Source organism: Aphelocoma coerulescens, chromosome 6, assembly GCF_041296385.1.
Source record: "Aphelocoma coerulescens isolate FSJ_1873_10779 chromosome 6, UR_Acoe_1.0, whole genome shotgun sequence".
NCBI classification, from domain to species: Eukaryota; Metazoa; Chordata; class Aves; order Passeriformes; family Corvidae; genus Aphelocoma; species Aphelocoma coerulescens.
The window spans coordinates 3268751-3285221 of NC_091020.1; the positions used below are offsets into that span (position 1 = coordinate 3268751).

The 16471-nt window shown below is 55.1% G+C and overlaps 2 protein-coding genes and 1 non-coding gene across 4 annotated transcripts; 1 reads left to right on the forward strand and 2 right to left on the reverse strand.

Moving 5' to 3' along the window:
- Positions 1-2343: 2343 nt before the first annotated feature.
- On the reverse strand, positions 2344-11380 carry LRRC20 (leucine rich repeat containing 20). 2 transcript variants are annotated; one of them, XM_069018931.1, is made up of 4 exons: positions 10904-11380; positions 8247-8396; positions 6602-6769; positions 2344-2925 (listed from the first exon to the last, which is right to left on the reverse strand). In XM_069018931.1, exons 1-4 carry the CDS (start codon positions 11088-11090, stop codon positions 2774-2776), a joined length of 657 nt encoding a protein of 218 aa, XP_068875032.1. In that variant the 5' UTR covers positions 11091-11380; the 3' UTR covers positions 2344-2773. The 2 variants fall into 2 exon arrangements, with proteins under 2 accessions (XP_068875032.1, XP_068875033.1); XM_069018932.1 differs by lacking the exon at positions 10904-11380 and adding an exon at positions 9474-9633.
- Positions 10366-10437, reverse strand: TRNAE-UUC (transfer RNA glutamic acid (anticodon UUC)). The gene has a single exon. It is a non-coding gene; the product is annotated as a tRNA-Glu (tRNA).
- EIF4EBP2 (eukaryotic translation initiation factor 4E binding protein 2) lies at positions 10523-13919 on the forward strand. Its single transcript, XM_069018934.1, has 3 exons — positions 10523-10707; positions 11396-11572; positions 11655-13919. The coding sequence occupies exons 1-3, from the start codon at positions 10569-10571 to the stop codon at positions 11684-11686; spliced, it is 348 nt and encodes a 115-aa protein (XP_068875035.1). The 5' UTR covers positions 10523-10568; the 3' UTR covers positions 11687-13919.
- The last annotated feature ends 2552 nt before the right edge of the window (positions 13920-16471 follow it).

The following is a 16471-nucleotide window of genomic DNA, read 5'->3' on the forward strand; positions in this document are numbered from 1 at the left end:
ATCTTATTCTCCCTGGCGAAGCCACAATAACCAAGGGAAAGGGGCTGAGGCAGAGGACACCCTCCCCTCCCCTCCCATCTAAAGCCATAATTATAATTCTGATCATTATCTGGGAGCTTCTGGTGGAGGCGCGGGGCTGGCATCTTGTCACTACGGGTTTAACGAGGAGCCGGTCTCTGCAGCTCCCACCCTCGGGCTTCCCCAGCCTTGCGCAGGCAGGGATGCGGGAGGATGCCGGGCGTGGGCAGGAGCTGCCTGCAGCGGTGACGGGACTGACTCCGGGAGAATCCAGGCTGCAGTGTTGAGGCAAGGAAAGGCACATTTTGTCTTTAAGGCTCAGCCCAAGTGCCTGCAGGCCAGCTCTGCGCTGAGACAGCCCTTCCAAGGCACGGTGTGATGGGCAGCTGGAGCATCCCCCTATCCCTGTGCCGATGCCGGTGCTCAGCTCGCCAGCCAAGATGCTTTTCTCAGCCACTGGGACCACCAGCTTCCTCAGGGATCCAGCAGGCAGGAGGGCCCTATCCAACTCCTAATACCCCAGTCCTGGGTGCAGGATTTGGGCAACACATTTCCAGTGGGGCTTCAGAAAGGCGCTGGGGAGGGGGGGGGTTGCAGCCGACACAGGAGAAGGAGCTTCTTGGAGAGTCAAGAGAGTAGCGGGATCGAGGGGGCCAGAGTCTCCAGATAGTCGGTATCAAATGCATGAACCAGCTTTGTAAGCAGGAGCAGTAACAAAGACTGCAATGAGATTGCCCGAAACCTGTGATATTAAGCCTAAAACTTTGCTGGACTTTACCTTTTGGGGCTGCAGTGCAGCATGAGCAGGAGGTGGGCATCCTATGGAATTGGAGGTGGTTTTAAAAGCAAGGTGGAAGATGGGGAAAGGAAAATAAGGGGCTGCTGAGCACCCGGGTTGGTGCTGGATGGATGAATGAGTGGATAGATGGATGAATGGGTGGAGGAACGGATGGATCGATGCAGGCGTCCTCAGCTCAGCACTGACATCTCGGACGTGGCGACAAGGGGATGGGGGGACCGGACGGGGGGCGGTGGATCACCTGCCTCCCTGCCTGGCTGTGGGAAACCACCGCAGGGAGAGGCTGGTCTGATGGAATAGGGGGCTGGGATGAGGGGTGCATGGCTTTTTTGGGGGATAAAATAGATCAGGTCTTGGCACTCACCTCCGCCGGCCCGACCCGGCTCCAGGGGCTGCATCGCTGCATGCGGGGGCTACCGCCGGGGGCGATCTGCTGCCCGGGGAGGGGGCGCAGTTCGCCCCCGTCCCTCCCTCCGTCCCTCCCGCCCGGTCCGGAGCCCCGGTGCCGCCGCCGCGGTGCCGCCGCGCCGGTTGCGGCTGCTCGCCGGCTGCAGCGGAGAAGGGGAGGGGGCGCGGGGGGGAACAGCCTCCTATCGCCATGGCTACTGGGGGACCCGCACGCAGCCCCCCGCGGACGAGGCAGCGCGGGGGCGGGCAGCCCACGGCGGGCAAGGAGAGGGAGGGAGCAGGTTCTCTCCCGGGGGGGGTCGCGGTCTGTGTCCCCTCGCTGCCGCCGAGGTCCCCACACTGATGCTGGCAGCTGATGGCCGGTGTCCCCAGCAGCGCTCCTGTCCATCCCGGGGGGCAAAATATGCCAGGAGCCTCAAGACAAGTGGGGAGATCCCCCATCCCTCAACCCACACGCAGAGAAAAGCAACATGATGTTTAGGGATGCTGGTCCTGGCTCCAGGCTGCTCCACACAACTCCGGCATTCCCAACATCTCTTACCATAATCTTTTACGAAAGTTTGGCAAGTCTAGGAGTAAAATATTTACAGGATTAACCATTCCTGGCTGTCCCCAGCCAGCACACACCTTTGGGAAGTGTTTGTCCCTTAAATACCCGAGGGAACAAACAAGGGAGATGTTTAAACAAGGCATTTTGCGATAACACCTGGGGTTTCTCCCAGGAGGTTTTTTTTTGCAGCAGCAGCCAGCTGCTACGGGACACGGGCGTGCTTGGAAGTGTCCTCCCTTCCACCGAGAAGCCACTGTCTCCAGGACACTTCTTTGTGGGAAGGGAATCAGCACAACTTGAGGACCCAGAGCACCCGAGAGGTGGGCACAGTCTTCTGGGGACAGCCACGGGGTGAGCAGCGTGTGGGCACCCACTGGCATTGGGTTGCTTTGATTTCCACGGTGAAAAAACTGAAGGGAAAAAAATTCCTTTGAAAACATGGATTTTTCCGGGGAAATACTTCTTGGGTCTGGGCAGAATCCAGCTGGAGGCTGCAGTGAGCAGCTTTTCGAAGGGGCTGCTTTAAGGAGAAGACTGGTAATTCGAATTTAATCAGATACAAACCCCCCAAAGTAACAAGAAAGCATTTAATCAGGCACTTGGCACACCACGTCAGCAATTCCAGCGAGAGCCCTTACAGCCGCAGGGATGTTCTCCACCATCCCAGCTGCTCGCCACCACTGCCCAGGCGGGAGGGCGAACATCCAGCTCCCTCTGCAACTTCACCCACACCTCCCACCACAAGTGTTGCAGCTCCTCCGCATCCCCAAAACACATAAGCAGGAGATTCCTTGGGTCGGGATCGGGCAGAGCCATCCCTTCACGGGGGAGCCCCACTGCTTGCTTTTAATTTAGGAAAAATGAGGCACTCGCTCGGGTTTGGGACCTGCTGGCTGCAGCTTTGGGACAGAAACAGGGGCATAGCAGGGACTGACCTAAGCCAAACCACTCTCGTGGGCAGTCACCCCTTGGGACAGCTCGGGCACCCCGGGATCCTGTCAGGCTTTAGGGATGGGCTCCTCTGGAGACAGCAGCAGGTCAAAGGGAACGAGGGGCCGGACCAGCAGCCGCACCTCGGGGCCGACAGGGTTCGCCCGCAGGTTGAGGCTCCGCAGGGATGCCATGGAGGCCAATTGATCCGTCGGCACCTCTGGAAAAGAGAACGGAGGTGAGAATCCATCCTGGAGGGGTGGAAGGGATGAAAGCTGCGCTTGATGGACAGCCTGCAGCAAACCCTGCTCCTGCCGGTCTGCAGGCTTTGATCAAAACAGAAGCACAGTGAAATATTAATTTATCCAACTGCTCAGGCAAATGGTTATCAGTTGGACTCGATCATGTTAGAGGTCTTTTCCAACCTAAATGATCCTGTGATTCTATGGAAAGTGTTGGCAAGGTGCAAACACCGAGATATCCGATGTGGGCACTGCCCTCCAGTTCTCCCAGTCCTAATAAAACCCCTGCTGGGACCCTAAACTGGGATTCAAAGACTTATTCCCTGATTTTATTCCTGGTGTTGCAATGCCCAGGAGCCCGCTCCAAGCTAACAGGAGGGCACGTGGTCTTTGCCCTTGTTGGATAGGCTGCAGAATGGCTCTCAGCCATCAACAGGCACCCTTCTATTTTGCAATTTCCATGAATTGGGTGTTGTCCTTTAGAAAACATTACATTTACAAACTCTGCGTTAAAGAAAAGGCACAGGTCTCCTGGATGGTCCCAATGTGAATCCACTGAGAGCAGAGGAATGAGACTGATATGAAAACATAACCATTAAGCTCATTAAAAGGCGATAGATTTAGCTTTTTTTGCTACAATTCACAATATTTTGGGCTTGCAAAGCCCATCTGTCTGATTTATAAAAAACAATTTCTTTTTAATTTGGCCACCAAAATGACAAGAGCCTTTTATATCCCAGCTCCTGTTTCTTCTGCCAGCACCTGGAGCAGAATTGTGGTGTTGTAATTATATCTGGTAGATGATTATGTGATTTTTAAACCATGAAAATTATTTTATGCTGGAAAAAGACTCAAACACTCTGACGCCTTTGTTTTTTCTCTCTTTCTTTTCCAGAAAATGGTGCTATTTTCCATACACAAATTCCCTAGGAGTGCATCTCTCCTCAGGCAGAGCTTCACATGAATTTTTTTAATAACTCTTCTTCATGGTAGATTTGTTCATTGCCATTCCCCTGTATCATTTTGCCTTTTTTTTTTTTTCCCCTTGATGCACATTTTTTTTCATAGGTCTTCCTATTTAATCATCTTCTAATGCAGCGGAGAATAAGAAGTTTAATCATCCTCTCATGCAGCGTGATAAAGTTAAAAGTGCTTTCGCTCATTTTGCTTAACTTAGGGAGTTAAGGAAAGTATTTTAGGGACCAAGACCTTCCCAGGCTGGGAACAGCTCAGCTCTGCACCTTAATTCCAGGTAAGGAGCAGTGATTCACCCCTGGCATGAAGGGACAGGCAGGGTACACAGTGCAGCCTGTAGCTGTAGGGTTGTGCCATGGGAGCCACAAATTCCTCTAAAGACAACCCAAAGCATCACTTGCTGCCTTCCCAGTGGATGAGGCACTTGCATTGGAGCCTGAAATATTCATGCTGGCTTCACCAGTTGAGCAAAAAACAGGGAGGGAAAAGGCATTTACATAATTAAAGCAGAATGTGACAATAAGTGAGTGACACTGTCATGGAATGGGCTGGGCTGGAAGGGACCTTCAAGCTCATCCAATTCCCCTGGATGGAGGCAGGGACACCTTCCACTGTCCCAGGTTGCTCCAAGCCCCATCCAACCAGGCTTCGGACACTTGCAGGGATCCACAGCTTCTCTGTGCCAGTGCCTCATCACCCTCACAGGGAAGAATTTTTTCCCAATATCCCATCTAACCGTACTCTCAGTTTGAAATCACTCCCCTTTGTCCCATCTCGACATTCTCAGGAGGACAATAACCAGAGTTGCCCCCAGCAGTGACCTCCCCAGCCTTGGCAGCAGCCTCAACAACATCCCTATTAAACCATTAATCAAGCAATAAGGGGAAGAGAAGATGAAGCTCCAGGCACCATGGATCTGGGAGCTTAAAAAGCTCATTTGATATAACTCTAGTAATCAGGGAAAGAGTTAAAAGCTCTGACAGTAATATACACATAATTACAGTCCAGGGTTAAGAGCTTATTTAGGTGGCTTGTGGCACCGAATGTCTCCTTTCACAGAGCCCACAGGTTCCAGGCAGGCATTAATTAATCTCCCTTTTACTCCTGTTTCCCTTTGGAAAACATTACCTACTACCTCCAGTTCAATATGTCTTAGCAGGTCACTCAGCCCTTTTTCAGCAGGAGCTTTTAAATCGGGTTTGCAGCCCTGGCAGGAGCCTCTCCAGCATCCCTGGGATGGCAGAGGAGGACAGGCAGGACCAGCACTGGCCCAGCACCACAAACCAGGGGATCTGAGACCTTATAAACACAAGCTCACGTGCAGGGGAGCCTGCAATCTATTTGGGAAGGGCTGGCAGGAGCAATGTGATTGCCCAGGATTTTGTTTCCTTGGAAAAATGGGCTGAAACCCTCTGGCTTTCTGGTCTCTACCTTTTCCCTTTCCAGAAAATGTGTAAAATAAGCTCATGTCACCTATTTCTGCAGCCAGACAGCATCATGTGCACTACTCAGACATATCCTTACAACATTTTAGCTTGAAATTGTTAAATTTTACTCTGCTTTTACTTTCCCCACATCTGGAGGACACCTCCCAGCTGAGGGGAGCCTGGTGGGAGGTGACCAACCCTGGCAGCCAAGTTCTCAAGCCACCCCCTCCCCCAGGATCAATCTGGCTGGGTGCAACCCTGGGTGCAGCCTTTCCTCCCTGCATTTTAGCAGGGAAAGAGGCACCAAAAAGCTGCACTCCCTCCTTGCAGCATCCTGCTTGCACAAAACGAGTGGGAAAAATGCTCTTTGGAGACCACGTCGGATTGAAATCAGCCATTTAAACTCAAAAAGTGATGGAGAGAATTAAAAGTGAGACAGCTCTCTCTGGGAGGTGGGAGAGAAAAAGGGGGTAAGGAAAAGCCGTGTCTTTCTCTGGCTCCTATGGAAGCAGTTTTTAATCCCAGTGCTTCTGCGGGCACAGCCAGGGAGCAGCTGATGTGAGGCTGTTAATAAAACTCATGTTGGAGGGAGCAGCTTTCCCAGAGCAGCTGAAGCAATCCCAGATAAAACAGCAACATTAAGTGGGCTCCGATATTCGCCTCCCTGGGGATCCGTGGGGGCTGTGGGATGCTCCAGCCCAGGCTCTTTGAAAGCTGCATCCTAAATAAATCCCCTTTTATCTGTGTACAGCAGCTGCCCCTTTTGCCCAGCTTTTGGAGACTCCAAAGGCTTCAGCTTTTGCACATGAAAGATTTTCGTCCCGCTGCAGGGTTGAGGGATGAGCGTCTCTTGCCATTCCTTTAATTCAATTTTTAGGGGATTTTGTAGTGTTAAACAGCTCCTGTTTGCTCTGGGAAATGTTCAGGTGGGCTCGTATCCTTGCTAAGCCTGGCAGCAAACATCCCAGCCCAGCATTCCTGGGGCCGGGTTCTGCAATCAGCTCTGCTATTTTAATGAAATCTGGGGATTTTGGGTCACCCCAGCTGGAGGTGCCTTTAAGAGCTCCACCCCGGCGTGGTGAACAGGGCAGCTCGAATGGGGCTCGACTCCCGCTGTGCCTGCAAAAGCTTTTCCCTGGGAGGCCGTGGAAACACCAGGAAAGGCAAGTGGCTAACCAGGCTCTGACTCTTGAGCATCACCCCTCGGCTGAGGCTAAATCGCCTTTTTCCAGTGGGAAAAGGTCCTTCTCACCTGCGATCTCGTTCTCTTCCAGGTCAATGGTCTCCAAGGCGGGGACGGTGGCCAAGGGCTCCGGGAAGCGCCGGAACCTGTTGCGGGAGAGGTTGATGTCCCGGAGGTGCAGCAGGGAGGTGATTTCCTCGGGCAGGCGGTGCAGGTAATTGCCTGCCAGGTTGAGCTCTGGGAAGAGAGAAGGGAGGTGGTGGGATGCCAGGGAAAAGATGGGAAAATAACTAATGCACGGCTTGATTTACAGCCTCTGTCCCCCGTGGACTGCCAGGTCCCTTAGTGGGATTCCAGCTCCAAAAATTGGGCTCTTTTTCTGCTGTTTTCCGTGATTGCCAATGTAGTTTTGCCTGCTGGGAATACCACTTTTAGGAGTGATGTTTTTGTTGCTTGCCTCAGGCTTTGCTAATGAAATTGGGCAGTCTTTTGCAAGCAGGGTCTGTAAAAAATAAGGAATATTTCCTCATAAAGTCAGTGCAATTACCTCCCCAATGGACATTTGTCATGGCTCAAGGCTAGCTCTCTATATTCATGTGCCTGAACCCCTTCTGAGGGATAAACAGTGGTGGGTCTCTATACGTGAAAAATATCTGCTCTCCAAAGTTTACCCGTCTGTGATGCTTTTTTTTCTGTGATGCCCCAGAAATGAACTGTGGGGCCAGGAGCAGCACTCCTGGGAACAGAACCCAAATCCCCCTGTCCCAGCGCCCTTCTCCAGTGGCACAGGGCTTTCTGCACTATAAATACACACACAAGCTGCCCCGCCCCTGCTAATACCTGGTATTTATAGGTCCTGCCTTATTCAGCCTGTCCCCAGCCCTGGGGCGTCTGTCCCTGCTGAGACCCAGCACCTTCATCGCCGAAGTGATTGCTTCACTGGTGGAGCAAAGCCCTTACTGGGGAACAAGGCCACTTTTTTCCCTTCAGGGCCTGTTGTGCTGTCTAGAAAATGAAAATTGATTTCCTTTGCTCGATGCGTTTCCTCTCCCTGGCCTAGGGGTGTTCTCACAGATGATGCTCCGGCTCCAGAACAAGGGAAGCCTCCCCAGGCACCCACCGCAGTGGCATTTGTGTGGTACGTTGTAGGAACAAAATTGATTTTAGAAGCTGCCAGAGCATCCCCAGCGCTGTCCCTGGTGTCCAATACTGTGGTACTGGATGCTCTGGACGCTTGCATGGCCATTTTTTAGCGGATTAGCCTCTGGCTGCTTTCTCTGGGCTCTGCAGGGTGGTGTCCCCGTGGTGCTGATGATCGTTCCCATCTCCTGCAGTGATTAACTCTCACTGATGTCTCAGATGAGGACTAATTGGCCAGCACAGCCTGGATTGCCCCATCTCTGCCATGCCCCGTTATCCCCAGCCTGCCTTTCCTGTTCCACTCCATCCCCAGCCCCATCCTTGGAGGGAGCTGGAGGGTGATGAGTGACCCCAGAGCAGCCTGATACCAGTTTGGGAGGGTGGGTGAGAGCAGAACCAGTGTCCTCTTCCTTCAAGGGGCAGAAAGTATAAGGAAAAATGGATTTTTTGGGTCTGAACTAATGCTTGTAATGGGGTGTGAGCTCAGGGGAGACTCTCAGGTGCTTTGCCCCCCCTTGCAGCAACCTGGGGGCTCCTTGAGTGTCCCAGAGGATTGGAAGTGGCTGTCCCTTACCTGTCAGCTGGCTGAAGGTGGTGACAAATCGGCTGGTGATGGACTTGAGCTCGTTGTTGGCCAGGGAGATGCGATGGATCCCCTCGGTGACGCTCCTCATGGCTTTGTAGACTCCAACGGGGAAGGCCATCAGTTTGCAGTTGGCCAGATCTGCGCACAGAGAGACCCAGGCACCTCATAGTGCATCCAGCTGGGATGGAGCCATGGATCCCCCTGGTTTTCCACCTCTTCATCCTCGATTTGCCCATCTGAGTGCTGTCCCCTGCGTACTCCTCTCCATTACGGGGATCTTGGCAGTCACCTCCACAAACTTTGAGTTTGAATCCCATCAGGAATGCCAAGGCTGTTCTGACTTAGGTGCTCAACCCTAAATCACATTGCAACGACTTCCAGGCTGCACTGTCCTTTTGGAAACCCCCAGCCAGCCTGCCCATGTCTAATAACTTCAGCCATCCTGCTCCCCTGAGTCCCTAATTCCCTGGGGATAGCTGAGCAGCGCAGGGATGCTTCTTCCACCGCTCATGGGGATGGAGCAGGGATTTCCCTGGGCGTGCTCCTGGCCTTCTGGTCATGGGTGGTTGTCCCATGGCAAGCAGTGGGGAGGGGAAAAAGATTTGGTTGTGCTTCTCAGCTCGTGGCCTTTTGGTTTTGTCCTGAGTTGTTTCTCTTTCGCCTCCCAGGAGACGCCAGGTCTGTATCCCAGCCCCGGGATGGGCTCTGCTTCCTGCCCCTTCCCCAAAGCCACTGCGGGGGCTGATGGAGCGAGCTCCATCCTCCCACGTTTCTCTCAGGAGGATGTGGAGAGCCTGAGCGATGAAGCTCCAGCTCCCAGCACACACTGATTTATACCCCAGGGCTGGGAGTCCAGCGGGAATAAAAATGAGTGGTTTTCATCTTTCTCCTTTGATGAAATGCACCTCACTCTCGGATATCAGCTGGAAATGGGGAAATTGGGGAAAACACAAATCTGACAAGGCGACACGGGGAAAAATCTGCTCCTGCCACTGCTTGCAAGGAGGGAGACATCCCATGGGACTATGTGTGAACCTGCCCTAACTCTGGAGGCCCGAGGGCCCTTTGGGGGAGCCTTTCCCTTCTCCAGAGCCGCGGGGAGGGAACGCCGACAGCTTTTTTTAGACCGTGGCAGTGAAAAATAGAGCCCTGCTCCCGGATACCCGATCCTTGTCCGGGCCCCGAGCGGGAGCCGGGACGGGGCGCCGGGCTTACCCAGGGAATCCGTTTTGTTCTCCACCGTGTCGTTCACCTTCCTGGCCACCCGGGCGACTGCCTCGCCCATCCTCTTGTGCATGCAGGCGGCCGGTCCCGCCGGGAATGCGCTTCGGGCTGGGGGATCCAGGGCTGGAGGGAGAAACCAGCCACTCTGGCCTCTGGGAGAGGGATGCTAAAAATAACCGGCGGGATCAGTGTTCCCAGGGGAGGGAGGGAGGCTGTGCTGGGGCTGGCATGTCCCTCAGGGGCAAGATTCCCATCTTTCCAGGATGGTACTTTTGGAGTATGTAGATGCATCCTATTCCCCAGCTTGGGATATGGGGATGTATCCCCTTTCCTGGTATGGGATGTGGGGATTCATCTCCTTCCTTGGTTTGGGAAATGGGGGGGACGCATCCCTTTTCCTGGTCTGAGATATTTAGATGCATCCCCTTTCCCGGTATTGGATATGCCATTTTCCTGGTTTGGGATACGGGCATGTGCCTCTTTTCCTTGTGCGGGATATGGGGATGCATGCCCTTTCCTGGTTTGGCATGAGGGGATGCAACCCGTTTCCTTATTTGGGATATAGGGATCCATGCCCTTTTCCTGGTTTGGAGATGAATGCTATTCCCTGGAATGGGATATGGGCATACATCCCCTTTCCTGGTGTGGGACACGGGGATGCATCCCCTTTCCTGATACGGGATATGGGGATGCACCCCATTTCCTTGTTTGGGATTTGGAGATGCATCCCCTTTCCTGGTTTGGGATACGCGGATGCATTCCTTTTCCCGGTGACTTTGTTCAGCTCTAACAAAAGAGCTGTCTAGCCAAAACAATCCTGTACAGGACGGAACGGCAAAACACCACCACCCCCACCCCATTCCCGCCCAAGAAAAGATCCGTCTTCCCACGCCGGGAGTCGAACCCGGGCCGCCTGGGTGAAAACCAGGAATCCTCACCGCTAGACCACGTGGGAGGCGCGGAGGGGCTCGCGCGGCGCCGCGCCTGCCCCCTGCCGGCGGCGGTGAGGGGGCGGTGAGGGGGGCGGGGCGGGGCCGCTCCGCCCGCGCCGCTCGGCGGGGACAAAGCGCGGGGCCGAGCGGGGCCATGTCGTCCGCAGGCGGCCGCCAGCCCAGCCAGAGCCGGGCCATCCCCACCCGCACCGTCACGCTCAGCGACGCCGCGCAGCTCCCCGCCGACTACTGCACCACCCCCGGCGGGACGCTCTTCTCCACCACACCGGGAGGTAAAAGCGCCGCGCCCGCCGGGGCCTCCGGGGGAGCGCGCCCGGGCCAGCCCGCGCCGCGAACGCCGCGTGTCGCGGGAGCGCCGTGCCTATCGCGCCTGTATCCCCCCTACATGTCGCTGATACATAGCGTCTGCCGCCTGTTCTCCTCGAAGCACACGCGTGGAGATGGGTTTATTGTTTTTCCGGGACATACCGGGAGCGCGGAGGGTCCCGGCGGGGTGGCAGCTGGATCCCGGGACGGGGTGGCAGGAAGTTCCCGGTGGGACCCGGGCACCGGGGACTCGATGCCTCGGCCCTACCCCGCCCCGGCACCGCGGGGTCGTGACGTGCCTCGTCCGTGTGCGGGGGAGAGGGACACGTGGTATTTCGGGGTGCCACATCCATCGGCATCCCCGGGACGCGTTCCCACCCCTGCCGTGAGTTTGCCAGGTCTCTGCGGTGGGACAGCGTTGAGCGCCCCGGGACAGCCGGGACCCAGCTGCCGCTGGGGTGTTTGGCCAGCGCCGAATTATCGCCTGTCGTGCCCAGATAAGAGCGGGCAGAGCGGCGGCGCACTCCCCCCAGCCCTCCCCGCCGATCCCTGGCGGAGAACCTTGGCCGGGGCGCCCGTCCCGCCGGGAAACTCCTTCAGCAAACAAGCGCTGCCGAACCGGATTCCCCCACTCTCTTCCCGTCCTCCCCCCAGGCACCCGGATCATCTACGACCGCAAGTTCCTGCTGGACCGCCGCAACTCCCCCATGGCCAAGACCCCGCCTTGTCACCTCCCCAATATTCCCGGCGTCACCAGCCCCGGCGAGGCCGGCGAGGAGACCAAAGCGGACGCCAACAGCTTGAACCACCAGGAGGGCAAGCCATCCATGGGTAAGGGACCCCCGGCGCAGGGCAGGGTGGATTTGGGGTGGAGGAGAAGCCCCCTAACGCTGCTCTCCTTGCCTCTTGCCAGGGGACGATGCTCAGTTCGAGATGGATATCTGAGTGGGAACCACAGAGAGGCAGCGACTCCCCAGACCTGTGCACCCCCCATTCGGCTTAGCAGGATCTGTCCCGGCAAGGCGGAGGTGGCAGCGGTCCCCACCAGTGTCTCCCTCCCTGCCTGTCTCCTCCCCCTCTTTTTTGGGGGGGAGTGCAGCTCTGTCTTCTCCCCTTTTGCGGGTGACCGGTCCCAGCATGTGCCGGACAGAGCATCCCTTCTGGATCCGGCCCTGTTCCTCCTCTTGCTCCTGCCAGCAGCCTGATCTCCATCAGGCTTCTTTTTAAAACATCCCTTTGCCTCTTCTGCTGCCCCAAAATTCCCCTCTTGTTACCCAAACCTCCCACTGCCAGCAGCTTGGTGTTCTGGAGCTGCGTCACCCCTTCTCCTGGAAAATTTGGGCAGCCTGTCAGGAGGAGGGGGAAACATCACTCCTAAAACGTGTGCCTGCTTGCGCCCCAGGGGAGGGTATTTTTTGAGTTCCCCTGGGTTGTGCTGGCATTCAGCAGAGGACAACGCTGGGAGCCCATTTCCTTCAGTGCTCCAGGGGTAGTCCCTGATGGCATCAGCCAGCATGCCCACATCTCTCCTACCGGACTTTTTCCATCTTGGCCCTCCAGCCAGGGGCTGTGTCCCCAACCCACCAGCCAGGACTCACAGCAATGTAGCCATATGTTACAAAACCCCCTTGCTTTTATATTTTTGGTACTAAAAAGGGGCACTTTACCCTCAACGACTCCTTCCGGGCTGGGGCCAAGTGCCTCTGGGGAAGTGCTTGTAGTGCTCGGGGTTTTTTTTCCCCCCCCAGCCCTTTAAAATGTGAATCCCACAGGGGGGAGATCCCTCTGGTGCTGTTGGATGTCTCAGGAATCACTGGGTGTCCCTGGGGGCTGTGGGGGCTCGCCAGACACCACAGGGATGGGGCGCTCTGCTCTCAGGGTGCTGCCATCGATGCCATCCTCTGCTTAAGTTTTCAGGATGGGATTTCTCCCATCCGGAGCATGCTGTCGTGGATAAGGCATTTCCACGTTAACCTCCCCTTTGCCAGCCTGGCATGGCATGGCTATCTTGAGCCTCCCCTGGAGATGGGATTTATTTTTCCTGCTCCCTCCGTGCGAGTCTCGCCCTGACAAGCAGCGCTGGGCAAGGCCATGCGTGGCCGCAGTGGTGCCTGGCTGCACCCCCTAATCCCACCAGCCCCCCCCAGTTTCGATTTTTTACTGCCTGTTGGGAGCCATCACCAGCTCCACAACCTTCTCAAGTGCCATTTTATCAGCCCCCACCTGAGTGCCTGCTCCATCCATCCTCCCTCCCCTGCTGGGGTCGCCCCTCACCTCGGTATCCAACCCTGGGGACCTGTTCTGGGGAGAGGGACATCCCACAGGCTTTGTGCACTTTCCATCCCGTAATTTATTTCTCTAGGTGTGTTTGGCACGGGGCAGCGCTGGTGGCGAGCTCCCATCTTCCAGCTGCTTTTCTCACAAGGAGGGGGCTGCCCCTTGCTTTGGGGGTGGGAGAGGAAAAAGCAAAAGCACAACCCCAGGGAATGGGTTGTCTTTCCCATCCTTTCCCTCGCGTGGGAGGCGAGGTGAACGTGTAGCCCGGCCGCCGTAGGCACACGAGTGAGTGAGTGCGAGTAGAAATATGTATATGCGTGTGGGTGGGTGGTGATAAGACACACACAAATATATATATTATATATAAATAAATATATTTTCCTTGGAGCGAAGATCCTAGGAAGTCGGTTAGGCCCTCGGATTGAGGGAGGGGCAGGGGCAGGGTGCAAGGATATCCTTGGCAGAGCGGGGACAGCCACCGTGGATGCAGGGACCTGGCGCCCTCAGCACAGCTGCTCGTTTTGGGAAACCTGCTCTGCAAGCCAAAAATAATTAGACAATATCCAAGGACAGTGTGACTTAATGGACAGGAGCCGGAGGGAAACCTTTTTATTTTTTCCATTTTTTTTTTTTTTCTCTAAACACCCCCTTTCACAACCTCCTTTTGTCTCCGTTCCCCATCCTAGCGACTTTCTCCCGGTTCTCTTTTGTAAGCGGGCTCGGGGCTGAGCAGGGAGAGGGAGTGCCTGGCCTCGCCAGGGCGTTCCTCTGCTAGTCAAGGCATCTATTTGGGATTTCTGTTGTTTTTTACCGTCTCTTCAAGCAGGTGTTTGGGAGGAGAAAAGCTCTCGCCGGTGGTTGCTGTTACAGTGAGATCAATAAATATCTTGGTTCTACTAAATCGAGGTGATTTGGACTATGATTCAGGGGGGTGGGGACGATTTTCCCTTCCCTTTGGAGGAAACTCCCTTCATGGGCCGTCCCCCAGTCACGCCCAGAGAGCAGGGAAAGGTCAAACCCCGAACCGGCAGCTGAGGGTTTAATTGCAAAATGTCACACACAGAGGAACCTGGTTTTCCCATAGGTCTCCCATGTGCAAAACTGCCAAACTGATAATTTGTCCTCTCTCTAGTGGCTGCCTCATCCCTGGAAGTGTTCAAGGCCAGGTTGGATAGGACTTGGAGCAGCCTGGTCTAGTGGGAGGTGTCCACCAAGCTGGCCTTGAACCCTTCAGGGATGGGACACCATTAATATATGTTAATAAATTACACTGTAATATATTTTTAGATTTTTTAAAACCAGGTCATTCTCTTTTATACCATCCACTCTAATTGGGGAGGGGTCTGAGCAGCAAAAGCCTTTTCCCTCACTAGGGCTCTGAGGGATGGCAGCAATGGGATGTCCCCTCCCTCTGGCTGCAGAGGGTGCCCCCAAATTTTTGTGGGTGCCTCAGCAAACCACCAGCATCACTTCTTGGGGGTGCATCCCTTGAGGACACCTTGGCTCTGTGTGTGAAATACCACAGTGGCACATCACATTCCCAAAGCATTCAGATCCCAGGGGCGAAGCTGGGAGGGCGTCTCCAAGGGTTTGGGGGGCCTCTTGGTGCACCCTGCCTCGGCTGCACTCGGAGTGGTCCTGCCATGACCTCCCGTGGATTCTGCTCATACTGCAGCAGTTTAATTCTGCAGCGTCAGGGAAATTTGGAGTGTGCGTACCGAGAGGAACACGACGGGAAAGTTGCTGACGAGGCATTTGGGAGCTTCTTTTCCCTGGGTCTGGTTTTGCCCGTGCAATGCCAGTGACAACTGGTTCCCTCCCAAATTTTGGGGTGCTGTTTATTTGTGAATCCCAGCTCCCGAAGCTCCCATAGCGAGGGGGGTGCGTGTGTGTGTACCCCTGGATTTTGGTGTGCTTCTAGATACTGATTTGAGATCTTAAAATGGATAATTAAAATAAAATCAGTTTTTTAAAGTTATAACATTTCAATCTAGGACCGTAAATGCGGCAGAGCAGCTGAGGGCAGGGTATTTTGGCTGAGCTGGATGCTGGGAGCCTGGCTAGGATCTTGGATCCTGATGAACAAACTTTCCAGCCCTGCTTTCCAGCTGTTACCATTTTCGGACTAGCTCTGGGCTGCGTTTACATTCCTGGCCCTCCTTCCCAGTGCTGGTGAACGTGTTAATGCCGCTTGTCTCCTTTTCCTTTGCCATATTGGTGTCCCATAAACACTGATTTGGAGCAGCACGGCAGCTGTGGGTGGTGCTGGGTGTGGGCAAGGCTGTAACGCTGGGGCAGCTCAGGGGGAGGGGGGAGTGGGGTTCTACCTGGGGCCTCCGAGAGCCACTGTTTCAACTCAAATGGGATGTGGGAGGGCAGGTGGGAGCTGAAAGGACTGGGGTTTTATGGATTAGCTAAAATGGCAATTTCCATGGCAATGAGGGAAGCCTGAAGTCGCCTGATGGATTCACTCTGTGTGGCGGACTCCAGCAGGAATTGAACAGAGCTGGGTGCTGGACCTGCTGGTACCTGACCTGGTGGAGCCATGGCAAGAGCCCACCATGGTGCCTGTAGGGTGCTGGGAAGCAGCCGGGTGGGCAGCAGCCTTGTTTCCCTGGAGTCTGAGTGGCCCAAGCAAGGAGGGATGACTCTGAGACTTGGGGGTCTGGAGCTGCCCTGATGTTTCCCATGGAGACAGGCTGGGAGAGCAGGGGGTGTTCATGTGGAGAAGAGAAGGCTCCAGGGAGACCTTAGAGCCTCTTTCAGTGCCTGAAGGTGCTCCAAGGGAGCTGGAGAGGGACTTTGGACAAGGGCATGGAGTGCCAGGACAAGAGGAAATGATTTTGGACTGCCAGAGGGCAGGGATAGATGGGATATTGGGGAAAAATTCTTCCCTGTGAGTGTGGCGAGGTCCTGGCACAGGTTTCCCAGAGAAGCTGTGGCTGCCCCTGGATCCCTGGAAGTGTCCAAGGCCAGACTGGACGGGGCTTGGAGCAACCTGGGACAGTGGAAATTGTCCCTCCCCACAGCAGAGAGGTGGAATTAGTTGAAGTTTAATGTCTCTTTCAACCCAAAACAGTCTGTGACTCTGAAAGCTGAGGGGCAGCAGCCGCCTGCGTGTCACCTCACACCAGTTCCTGCATGTCACCTCACACCAGATCCAACCCAGTATCCCTTGCCCGGGCTTCCATCACACACATCTGTCTCCTATTTCTGGGAAGAAAAAACACTTTTTGGCTTTGAGAGGTGCCGGCAGTGCCTTGATTCCCCCGAAACTGCAAACCTGGCTGGGGTGGTGGCGTCTGACAGTCCCCTCTCTGTCCCAACTCCTCTCTGGTTTGTCACCAGGAGATGATGGAAGGATCAGTGTGGTGGGGGGTTGCTGTGTGCTGGGGGTCCCCGAGACGGTTGAGGATGCACGTCAGGGTTTCCTGAGGGGACAGGGCTGTGGGT